This window comes from Glycine max, chromosome 2, assembly GCF_000004515.6.
Source record: "Glycine max cultivar Williams 82 chromosome 2, Glycine_max_v4.0, whole genome shotgun sequence".
Taxonomy (NCBI): Eukaryota; Viridiplantae; Streptophyta; class Magnoliopsida; order Fabales; family Fabaceae; genus Glycine; species Glycine max.
Genome location: NC_016089.4, coordinates 1297989 through 1310968, shown reverse-complemented (window position 1 = coordinate 1310968; position 12980 = coordinate 1297989). Strand labels below are relative to the sequence as shown.

General features: G+C 32.5%; 1 protein-coding gene and 1 pseudogene across 1 annotated transcript; one reads left to right on the top strand and one right to left on the bottom strand.

Moving 5' to 3' along the window:
* Window positions 1-814: 814 nt before the first annotated feature.
* Window positions 815-4462, top strand: LOC100800740 (heparan-alpha-glucosaminide N-acetyltransferase-like; annotated as a pseudogene).
* A 7190-nt stretch (window positions 4463-11652) lies between these two features.
* LOC100800206 (uncharacterized) lies at window positions 11653-12980 on the bottom strand. Its single transcript, XM_003519705.5, has one exon. It carries the CDS (start codon window positions 12846-12848, stop codon window positions 12213-12215), a length of 636 nt encoding a protein of 211 aa, XP_003519753.1. The 5' UTR covers window positions 12849-12980; the 3' UTR covers window positions 11653-12212.

The following is a 12980-nucleotide window of genomic DNA, read 5'->3' as shown; positions in this document are numbered from 1 at the left end:
AACTGAAATAATAATATTAACGTATGTTTAAGAATTAAAGTAACCGTAAGTAATTTAATTTAGAATCTTATTTGACATTTTCTTAATTTAAGGAATTAATGTAACAACGTCCTCACCAAATTCAGAGACTAAAATCGCTGTGTAATTGAGATGAAACCCACCATCTCTTCTCTTCCCTTTGTTTTAATAATTATATTGGAGGCAAGTGATACCCAGGCCAACTATTATACGGGCTTTAGCCCAAATAATGGAGACGAAATTGTAGGAAGAAAAATGTCCTGTGAGGTAGATGGTGTTGCAGAAGACCTCTTATTGTCCATGATTTTGATTCATCAAAATGAAGACACTATCTCAATTTGTCCTTTGCCATCCAATCATACAGATACACATACACCTTCTTTACCCTCTCTTTCCTTCTTCATGTTTGTTAGTAGTTAGTACTTCCAAAGTCCTACTCATTGAAGACGGTTCTTATTAAATAGCAATATTTACTAGCTTAGAATTTATTTCTTACCATCGATGAACACAATGGGAAGCAAATTAGCTAATATAAGACTGTTGTTTTAATATTCTTTTTAATTTCACTGTCTGTTAGTTACCTAGTTACTTGTATCCATCTTGTGATTTTGCTAAGTTCAGTTACTTCACAATAACTGGAATCTAGTTGCTCCTCCTTGGCTTGCATTAAAAATGAAATGAATCTCTTCAATGCAGTTGATGATATTAGTTGACAACGTGGGAAGGGCATTCCCGTCCTTGAATCATTCTCCATGGTTTGGGGTGACACTAGCCGATTTTATAATGCCGTTTTTTCTCTGTGGTTGGCGTTTCGATCGGTCTGGTATTCAAGGTATGAAATCGTCCAAAGTTGTTCCTGCCTTTTTTATTTTATTTTATTTTATTTTTAAGGATACTGCCCTGTGCTGCAATTGTGTAGATCACTTAAGGAGTGATGTTTTGGACTCTAGACACTGTTTTATAATATATATATATATATATATATATATATATATATATATATATATATATATATATATATATATATATATATATATATATATATATGGTCATATTGAGGACACTTAAGCTTTTCCTTTTGGGGTTGTTACTTCAAGGTATGCTCACCTGCTTTTCTTCCATTTCATTGCCTTCTCAACCAGCTAAAATATGTCAGGCTAAATTCTCATATATGTCAGGCAGAAAGTGTCTAGCAAAATTCTCACCTGCTTTTGACTCTCCCTACTTAGTTGGGAACAAACGTTTTGTTGTTTGGTATTTTGTTTATCATGTGGAATAAACTCAACATACCATATTTGTTTGCCAGGTTCATTGTGAAGTTCGGGGCAGTCTTGAACCTCCTTGTAATGTTGTGGGATTTATTGATAGATTAATTCTTGGTGAAGATCATATGTACCAGCGTCCTGTGTACATAAGAAAAAAGGTTATTTGCACTCTCGGATAACTCCTGTATTGAATCTATTGCCACCTCAAATTTCATTTTTTTAAATCTATTAGATGATCTTATTCTTGACCTTTTTTTTCATTTTCAGGAGTGTAGTGTCAATTCTCCTGACTATGGACCCTTGCCTCCAGATCCACCTGGATGGTGCCTTGCACCATTTGACCCAGATGGTATTTTAAGGTCGAAAAGCATTCCCTGCTCCCTCCTTTTATCCTTTCTTTTATTAGTTATTATAGTGGCATCGAAAACTATGGTTACATCTTATTGAGTCATCAATAATCTAGATATTTCATTTTATTGAGTTTTGCAAAGTGCTTGGTCTATGTTATGTTGATGTATTTTCACTGTTCTCTCATGTATGTGTACTTTTTATCTTTGAGATTAGATTGGCATTTTTAAAATTCTATTGATGCAATGTTTGCTAATTCATTTTCTGAAATCTTCCAGTTCACTGATGGCTGCGATTACTTGTTTCATGGGATTGCAATATGGGCACATAATTGTACATTTGCAGGTCTGGATTATGATTCCTTTATGATGTACAAGAATCCAATCCTAGTGCCTTAGGTGGAAGATTTAAAATTTGTCCCTAGGATATGCATATTTTTTATGATTCAACTCCTTTCTTGTCTATTCAGGGCCACAAGCAGAGGGTATTCTTTGGTCGGTGTTTTCCTTCTCTCTATTGCTCGTAGGATACATTCTGGAGATTTTAGGTACTATCTAATTTCAAATTTCTTAAGATCAATAGGTTCTATTCTCTAACAACTGTATAGTTTTTCAGGAATGCCTTTATCAAAAGCACTGTACACATTAAGCTACATGTGTATCACTGCAGGGGCATCAGGCTTAGTCGTGACTGCTATCTATTACATTGTAAGTTCATCCTTGTGTTTAAGTGGAAATAATCTATATCCTAGGTAAAAAAAAGAGATAATAGACAGATGAATATTCCGGTGATGAGCAAAATGTGGTTAATCACCTAGTCCCAATGGACAAATATAATGTGTTTGGAGAGCCATAGTTTAGGACCACCCCATACAGCACTCATATTTGGGGTGGGGGTGGGGGGTGGGGGGTGGGGAGTATGTGCCTATAAGGCAGTCACCCACCCATTGTTGAGCCCATTTGTTAACCCACACAATACAGCAAAAAAATAAAAATAAAGAGAAAGATAATAGTAGTGACATCCTGTTCTTAATAGCTGATAGAGTCCAGGCCGCAATTTCTATTGGCAATTCCAAACTCCAAATCTACACTACTTAAACTTGGCCTCAAGTTTGAAAGTCCAAATAGAACATATAAGATTATATCTGTTACAATGTTGCCACTAATTGTGATTAATAATAATTATTTTTATAGCTCTATGCTTTACTATTATTGTTTGTTTGTGATACAACTTGAATATCATTTTGTAAATATCAAGTCATAGCCAGCTCTCACACACACGGGAGGGATCAAATTACACCAGTGTCATTCTAAAGTGTTAGGGAGGAAAATAAGAGAGCATATGGATGAATTTTTGTCTGAATTAGACACTGAAGCATATATTTATATTAGGAGTCATAAATGCAAGGGGAATTACAATTAATTACAAGAATATACGGTTACTCTAATTAAAATAATTGCATAATATATAATCTTTCCTATTTACATTATTACTATGATTACTACAATTACATGATTTCTAACATATAGATTAGCTTGACTTGTATTGCTTGATGCTATTTGTAATTGTTCAAGTGAATTAGATAACTGTAATCACTGGCAGAGGTTTCCAAACCTACAACTTCATCAAAACATATTTTCTTGCAGGTTGACATAGAACATCTCAGAAAGCCTACAGTTTTACTGCAATGGATGGGAATGAATGCTCTTGTTGTATATGCATTGGCAGCTTGTGACATTTTCCCAGCAGTTATCCAGGGTTTCTATTGGCACTCTCCTGAAAATAATTTGGTAATGTTTGTTTCCCAATGATTCTTTGAATATCTCCTCTTTCATTATAAGTTATTTAAGCTCGAACTTGTTTTTCTTTCGAAGATTAATTTTTCTCCAATAGGAGTTAACATTCCCCATCCTAGATTTTTATAAACTTCTCTTTGGAATTAGAATTAAACTGCTATTCTTAAATACTAACATAAGCATTCCTAAATTTGTCACAACAGCATTTTTTGGTGGAGGGAGACATTGATGTCACTGCATAGACCTTCTCATACTTGATTGGTTAATTTGGTAATTTAATATGCAGGTTGACGCCAGTGAAGCTTTAATGCAGATCATATTTCATTCCAAAAGGTGGGGTACACTGGCCTTTGTAATAGTTGAGATTATATTCTGGGGTCTTTTGGCTGGTTTCCTCCACAAGAAAAGGATATATATAAAATTGTAATACGTAACGCAATCATGCCAAAGACGATGGCATGTACATATATATATATATTCCTTCTAGATATCTTCCGCTAGAAACTAGCCATGTTTCTTTCAGTAAGTACATATCTTGTTTGGTTATATTTTGTTGATTCTCCTGTAGCCCGCCAAAGTTGTCTTTCTCCACTTTAGCTTTGGAATGTCTGAAAGGCATTTCAACTATTTGTTCTAAATTTTTTCCCCCCAAAACCAAGATTGTTACAGCTATTTGCCATTACTAGGGGAGTTAATGGTAAAGGTGAGGAGGGCGACTTGGCTTCTCTGCTGTCCCTTTTCAAGTTGTTCCTGTATTGTCCCTTCGAAACAATATCGTTTTTATGATTTTTAAAATTGAATCACAATTAAATATTAATACAACGAGATAGTTTTGAATGGGAAGCACAAGGACAGCTTGAAAAGGGACAGCAGAAAAATCAGATCTATGACAAGAGTCTTTAGGTTCGTGGAGACAACGTCATGAAAATAAATTCAAGTGTACTATGCTTAGATTTTTCATTAATGAACCCAGATTAAGGTTCAAGTTGTACCAAAAATGGCACGGGAGTTGAGATACCATTTTTTCTGCATCAAGCAATCTGTTTTTCACATTGAATCTTACCATTCACTTTATCTGAAAAATATGTTTTAGAGACAGTTCATTAAATGTTTGATACACATTTTTTTTAATATATCCTTTTTTTATTGGTTGAAATTGATTAAAAATGACAATTTTTGGTCCTACATCTTATTCAATGTTTTTCTTCTTCTTGATTTTGTAGTTTTAATAAATTAGAGAAAGTGTTCTTAACATTTCTCATTCTTTAAATGCCAAAAGAAGAAAATAAATGTTAATAATACACTCTTTAACACCTTTTTTGAGCACTTTTTCTATTAGTGTAGTTGAAATTGTCTCAAACCACAAATTTATAGGCTCTATTTATTGTTTAATAAGTCTCATTCATGATTTTTAATTTTCAATAGATTTTAATTAATATTAGAGAGTGTATTACAAGAAGCATATTGAAAAGTGTATTGGTAACTCAGGTTGTTTAATGAACTAGAGTTTTTTATTTATTTATAATCATATAAAATTATCTTGTATAAGTAAAAAAAAAGTTATATCAGATAAAAAAAAGTTATAGAGCCCTTAAAACCCGTTTGACTGATTGGTAGATAAAAAGAATTAAAGTGTGGCCTTTTTCATTAAAAACGTAAAGTATGGATGCTATCCAAATTTATTCACGAATTTCCTCTAGAGTTTTCACATTTTGACTTTGTGATTATGTAATATGGAATGGACATAGACCAATAGAATGAAAATCGAAATTCCATCATTACGATTTCTTACTAATAATCATTTTTATTATCAGATTACTTATACTCATTTTTTATTTTTGTATTTGTAGGAATCAAAGATAAATATAAGGAGATTTATAATAATTCACCAGAAAAATAAATAACAACAATATTATTTTTTATTTAAGGTCAGCTTTTTTTCTTTTTTTTTCCAACCAAACAAGAGGTTAATTTGGCCATAGAAAAAATGAAGAGTAAAAATAGAAAAAAAAAAGTTGAAAAGAAAGGGGGAAAGGGTAAGAAAATTAGTAAACCTTTATATTATTTGGTATAAGAAACCAGAGAAGAGAATATAAAAAAAATGTTCAGTTCCTTTTTCCATTTTTCTTAGTTAGAGAGAAGAGTAAGAAGAGAGAAAACGGTGTTTTCTATTAAAGGAAAAGTATACCCTTAAAATTAAAAAAAAAAATGCATGCTCAAATAAAAAATGAAAGGGTATAATTGGAAATGGAATAAAAAAGTAAGAGTTTCCTAATTTTGCTTTTCTATTTGGAGAAATAAATTTGTGAGTCCACCTTATTTTTATTCTCCCATCCTTTTTTTTTTATTCAAATTATGAGAGCTTCCTAACTCTCTCCAAAAAATTTGACTCCAAGGGTCTCTCTTTCTAATCTCGTGTTAGAGAGTTAAAGAATATGTAATATTTGCTTTGGACTGGTAACAGAGTTATACTTGCTCAGATATATATGATGGCTTATCCATGTGCTCTTAGAAAATTGTTAAGCAAACCTGTAGCAAAATAATTATTAGAGTAAATATTTGATTCCTAAAGCAATTCAATTGACTAATCTAGTTTTTGAAGAAAAAATTCATTAAATAATCACTCAATTTTAAATGCAAAACATTTTAACGTGATTCTTTTGACAAATCACACACTAACAATAATTTTTAATAGTGTGTTTGGTTTCACATTATTGATATAATTTTTCAAGTCTATTAAGAAATTAATAACAATAACTTCTAAATGTGATTTCTTATTTTACAAGGCTCTTCCAAACACACTATAAGACATTTGTAGTTTACACCTCTGATTTAGGCTTTGTTGAATTGAATATGATTTTTAGTCTCTTTTGAATCATACTATAATCACTTAGTACTCCAATAGAAGTGGGGAGGGGGGTGGAAGCCAAATAAAAAGAAACAAACAAAAGCTATAATCCAATCTTGTTCCTTCTAATCGAAGACAAGATATAAAAATAGTCTTACAAGTAGTAAAGAGCTCCCTATGTCTTTCTTTTGGCATCTTTAACACTGGCCTTGTCGTTTCCGAAAGTTAAAAAAACGCATCAAAGAAAGAATTAATTAATTAATCTGCCCCAGCCCCAATAATTCTGTTTCTGGTTTCTTCTCTTTCCAAACTATATATAAGGTAGTGCCATCTGATATTTCAGTAAACAGAAAAAATGTCTACTGAGAAAGGCAATGCTGATATTTCAGACAATTTTATTCAACCATCATCCACTGAAAACAATCTTGAAAAATGGCACTTCGGAAGAGCTCTGGCATACAGAGCAGTTTACTGTTCTAATGATTCTAATCACAGAAAAGCCATAGGTAATGTTGCCAAGATATCACCAAGCAGGCTCAGCAAGGTCTCAGCGGCTACCAATGACAAACAAGATAATAATTAACTAGCTTGAAAACATGCTCCTATATGTGCATGTACTATGTACCCTTCTACTTCTAGTAGATGGAATATGATTTATTAGTTTTCTCTTTGTTCCATTTTTATATGTAGATTGCCGAACAGAAACTGCAAATTGGATGATGCATTGTAATTCTTATATTCTGTTGCGCATAGCAGAAATATTTTATTTAAATTATGATGTCTAAGAAACATCCATGCATACCGTTCCCTCTTGCTTTGCAACACGACCAAGTGCTGAATAAATGGAATTTAGACTTAATGCAGTAAAGGTCTACGCCAAGATGCTCTAGCAAGAGTGAATTCATTGATTATTTCCGCAGGAAATAAATTTGAGTGCTTGCAATACACTATAATATTCTCTTTATTAGTCCAAATTTAGTAAAAACTATAAAATCACGAGTGGAGTTGAATGAGAAGTAAGGCTCAAATTTTTTTTTATAATTTTCAAAAAGTTTGACAAATAATAAAGAATGTGCTTAAGAGGATGTGTTACTTATATTTCTCAATAAAAATTGCCCGTAAAGTATGCCAATCTATTCAGAATTCAGTATGCCTTCTGCAAGTCAGTGATCGTAATGAGAAAATGTCACATTATCCGTCCAACTTGTATTCGACTGTTTAATAATTGATCATCAATTCCTTCAAATTGAAACTCATTAATTGATCCCCACATCACGTAATATATTGCATCGTTATTGAGTCGTTACCATCAATGAAACAGAGCTTATCTTGGTCAGCTCCAGCCTTAGACGATTGCCATAGTCTTACACATGGCCATTCTAAATTACAATCTAACAATGTTTCATTGGATTTCTTGAATTCAAGAGTTAAGATTTATTCAAATTCCGGTTTAATGAAACGAGAGCGTAATTCATTTTCTTTTTTGGACTGAAACTGAAATGCACCAAAGATTACTATTACTTTGGAAGTTGGAGGCAGAGAAACAAGGGGCCTTTGTTTCTCATATGGCAGATTTGTTAGTATACTTCATTCTCACTTCCGTTAAGCTTATCTATGGTTTATTGTAATATTCATAATTCATTAAGCAGTTTTGATTACATTGCTTCATCACATTTGTGTTATTTAATTAAATCGAAATCATGGAATGAAATGTATGAATCATTTCATCTTCTCAACTATTTTTTTTCTACTTTTAAGTCTGAAACTAGTGTGCTTTGATTAGATTCATGATGTGAAACAATCAATTATTTTTTCATGGTGAAGACAAAATAATAAATAAGTGCTTCTATTTTTTCATGACATCATCATGATTTGAGGAGGAGAATTGATTCTTGCTGTTATCCAAACACACTATTAAATGAAAGTCTAAAAGTGCACTTCTCTCTGCTGAAATCAAATTAAGACGAATTTTATTGAAAGGTCATATACTGCTTCATCGTTTCTTTGTCAACATCCACTTGGGCTTTTATACTCTGACTTAGAATGGGCCACTTTTATTGTTATCTAATTTTGGGTTTGAGCCGTACAATGTGGCCCAGCAATCTACCAAACAGTCTTGTACACACCATAAAAGGAACGACCAACAAATAATGGATACATCGTGAAACACAATTATAAGCTACTCGGTTCTTTTTTTGAAAAAAAATGTAAATTATATTAAACCAAAGCTATTCGATTCTTTTATTTATAAACTTTCTAAACTAACATTTCAATTATAAGCTTTTGACAGGTGTATAATTGCCTAAGATGGTTTATATAAGATATTGTCAATTGTCTCGGTCCATCGACCTTTCAATAACAGCTTTCAACCGTTGTCAGAATGTCATGCAGGCCTTCCCTTTAAGCGCTTTTACAATTGATACTCAAACATGCCTTCGAATAATCCACACTTAACAATTTTACTTCATCTCATTCATATGAATCTGTTTTTGGCTTTCGATACGTTCCTTCCAGAATTACTACAATCTCTTTCATATCTTGAATAACCTATATTCTTAAAAATCTTTTCGATACTCATTTCCTCACACCCTTCCATCACTTGGAAAAAATTCCTATGTATAAATAATTTTTAAGTGGAACTTATAATTATTTGAGTCTTGATAATAATTAATAAGTGTTTTAAGAGAATAGTGTAGTACGGTCCTTTTTAAATAGCTATAAAAGATCTTACTTATTTTTTTAGAAATTTATATAGATAACACAAAAAACCCATGTCTTATGATTTTGTGTATAAATTTAAAAAATAGAAGAAAAATATAGATAATAATTTTACAATGAATTTAATGGTGTAATACTATTATCCAATTATAATTCACTGTTAATATGACTACTAAAGTACTTATCATAAAAGTAATACATAGTGAGTTGGAATTGAATGAGACTATATAATTTTTTTTTCTCTTTTAGAGTGATATGTGAAAATAAAAGCATTTCCTTAAATCAACTAGATTCATCCTCGAGTACATAGTTTATTTAATTTAACCAAGAGTGGAATGAAAACGGACAAAAAAACATGATAATTTTCAATCTTTCCATTGTTTGAAAAGTGAAAACTACAAAAAGGAAGAAGAAAATGAATAACTTGGTCCCATACAAAAATTCCTTCCCTCCGATTTAGAAAGAAAAGGAGGAATGGAATTTTTTTTTAAAAAAAGAAGAAAAAGAATGAAAAGTATGTGTAAATATAGAAAGACAAAATTACTCATATTTATGTATCATATCTCTTAATTAGAAATGTTTATGTGATTTTATCTACGTATGTATTTTTTGCTTTTATTTTCTCTCTTACTAAATAATTTAAAAAATTATTTTACTTTTTATCTTTTTTTTATCCATAGGAATAAAAGATAAATATTAAAAAAATTATAAAAACTTACGTCCAATACTTAATCAACTAAGTTAATTCTTCTTAGTTATTCTCTCTTTAATTTCTTTCTCATTCACCTTATTTTAGAATATTTGGCATTTAAGGATTTAAATTATGATTATATTCAGATGCCATAATTGGTATCAGAATTTTATAAATATATGTTTTTCATATACAATCACTATAAGCAGACAAATATGTGTTTGGTATATTATTCTTTTATTGGTCCTTTAACCAGCTTTAAAGTGTGAATATCTTTGTAAATATCTCACTTTCATCTTTGAGTCTGCACTCAGCTCCATGTTCTCGCCATCTCTAACTAGATCAAAGTTTTATCTTATAAAGAAAACAGTATTCAATTCATTGTTAGCTTTTAATTATCCCTTTCTTTTCTCCTCCAAATCCGAAATCCCCCATTTCCATCTCATCATCATACTTTCCACTTTCCAGTGCCTCGATCTTGGCTGTCTACGCAAAACTTGCCCTACCTTATACAAATTATAAGTGCTTTGCATTTCTCTAATCAAATTTAAAATTTCACATATTCTTTGTAAAAAATATAAATTATATTGAACCTAATGATACAAGAAGATACAATAATAATCAGAATATACCCCACAGGTAGAGAAAATAAAAAATTTCTCTAATACAAGAAGATTTATATAAAATGCTAAAACAAATATAACATGTGCACTTAAAATTTCACATATTCTTTAAAAACATTTAACGTGAATCTTTATCATTCGAATTACTAAAATAAAACACCTAATAAACTGAACCTAAGTTATGTCCTAAAAAACAATCGTTACAAAGCGTATTATCATGAGAAGCAGGAAACATAAGGCCCCTTTCCACAAGCATTAGAAAATTGATTCGTTTATCTGAAAGTCTGAATTCTTCCAACTATTTTTAAAAATAATAAAAAGAGGTTCCATATTTATTTTTTTAATACTTTAAGGCAAATGCTAATAACACTTGTTAAAGAATTTAAAATAAAAATACTTTTATTTAAAGATGAAAAAGTTATACTATTTATAATTATTTTTACACTTTTTATAATTTTCACATTAAATATTTTTTTAAAATTTTTAATCAATATCTTAAGAATATTAATTAACCAACACATATTTTAATTAATTTAGGAAAAGCTCCATCCCAGATTCCCAGGCGAGAGACCAATACATTGCACATTCCTCGCCGAAAGACACGTTTTCGTGATTCACTGCATATATATATATAAACACATATTTTCAGACTTCAACTCGTTCTTCAAACCCTAAACATTAAGCCTTCTTTTCATGAAAAAGCTCCTCCTCGTCACTAACCATCACTCATAGAGTCCATGGATTACGGGTCGGGTCAGCGTCAGGTTGAGATAATGAGCGGGAAAAGCTACGGCTGTAGTCAGAGCTACATGGCGGCGATTCCGAGTGAGGTGACTCGGGCGAGTCACAGCGGGGCAGCCACGGCGGCGAAGCCTTGGAGTTTCGGTGACCCGGAGTCAAAGCGGAGAAAGAGGATTGCGAAGTACAACGTTTACGCGGTTGAGGGAAAGGTTAAGGCCACGCTCCGGGATGGGATCCGATGGATCAAGCACACGTGTTCTCGGATCGTCCATGGATACTAGTCCGACCCATTGTCATTTGGGCCTGTGCCTCTGGCCCAAATTGTTAACACGGCGTCATATTTTTTTTTCTCCTTTCAAGTTTTTTTTAATTTGGGGCTTGTTTTCTGTGGTTATATGCATTGGGCTTGATTGTGGTATCAAGGGGCATCCATGAAATTATACTACTAGCATTTAGTTTTTGTGCCAGAAATTTCGAATTTGATTGAACACCTTATTTCATTACCACTATATTTCAACATTTAAAGGTAAATGTGATTATATATTGATTAGACTAGGAGTGGTGTATGTGATGTTAATGAATGGTGAGTTGGTGACTACAGGTTTGAATTATGCAACGATGTTTGTGAGTTGACTAGCGTACATTTAGCATGAGGTTCAGGAGCAACTTTACTACTGGGTTTCACTCAATTGATATATTGAACTCAATTGAAGTAAAAAAAAAAACTCAAGGCAATTTCTCCAAAATGAATTCATTGAAAAGCTAGAAGAAAACAAATAGTTGTCACATATAACTTCATTCTTCTCCCTAACATCACAATAAGGTCAAGCAATGCAATAGCCATGAGTTTCTTCTGCAATCAGATGTTTTTCTTAGCCAGCTGAAAACTCATTTTCGTCATCGTTCAACCTTCCCTCAAGTATATCTCAACGATAATTTTTTTAATATCAAAGCTACACTTTATATATGCATGTATGTATTTTTATTTTTTTATAATCATAAATGCATATATACCTCTTCTATGTGCTGAGAAGGGTAATTTTTAAATCCCCGTATATTTCTACCTAAATTTCGTTGAATCCATATATGCATGCATAGGGTTGCATAATTAGAGGTGAAGGAAGCACGACATGACACACGATGAAGCTGATCATAGTTGATAACTCATAAGCCTAATGACCTCATGCTTATCTCTTGGTAATGATCATCCGTGACATCCAAACTCTGCAACCTCATTTGATGGTAAAATTGAGCAATGAACTCCTCAGCCTTGGCATCAATCATCTCATCCCCATCCCCATCATCATTATTAATCTTCTCCTTCGCAACCTCTTCCTCCTCCTCCTGCACCATTTCGTTTAGCCCCACGGCTGAGGCGTAACGACTACTAGCCGGAGACGGCGAGTATGTGAACTCCGATGCAGAATCAAACCCATCGTCGCCGTTTTCAGACGGTGCCGAGGTAATCTTCATCATTTTAGATTGATGAGGAGGAATGTTATTATTATTATTATTATTATCAATATCATGCGATGGAGATTGGTTGCTTTGTAGGTGCAATGGCCTCATGGACCCCACCAGCTTCCTCCATATGCTCTTGGACTCGTCATCCACGGCGAGCATTTTGGATTTACGAGAACGCCCTCGCATCATGAACAGCGCCACCTTGAAGAAGTTCTTCTGCCTCTTACCCTTCTTGAGGGAAGAACGAGTGATGTTATTATTAGGTTCTTCGTGAGGGGTAATAATTGCTTTTTGGTCAATGCTAACGATCATAGAGTTTTCAGCCTTTGCCTCCATTATGATATGTGTTGTTGAGAGAGAGAGAGAGGTATATAATGGACTATTTAGAAGAAAAGGGAATTAATTAACTAAATTAACGAGATATTTCGCCCTTCTGCTTTCTACAAAGCAGAGGGGAAAATAGAAGAG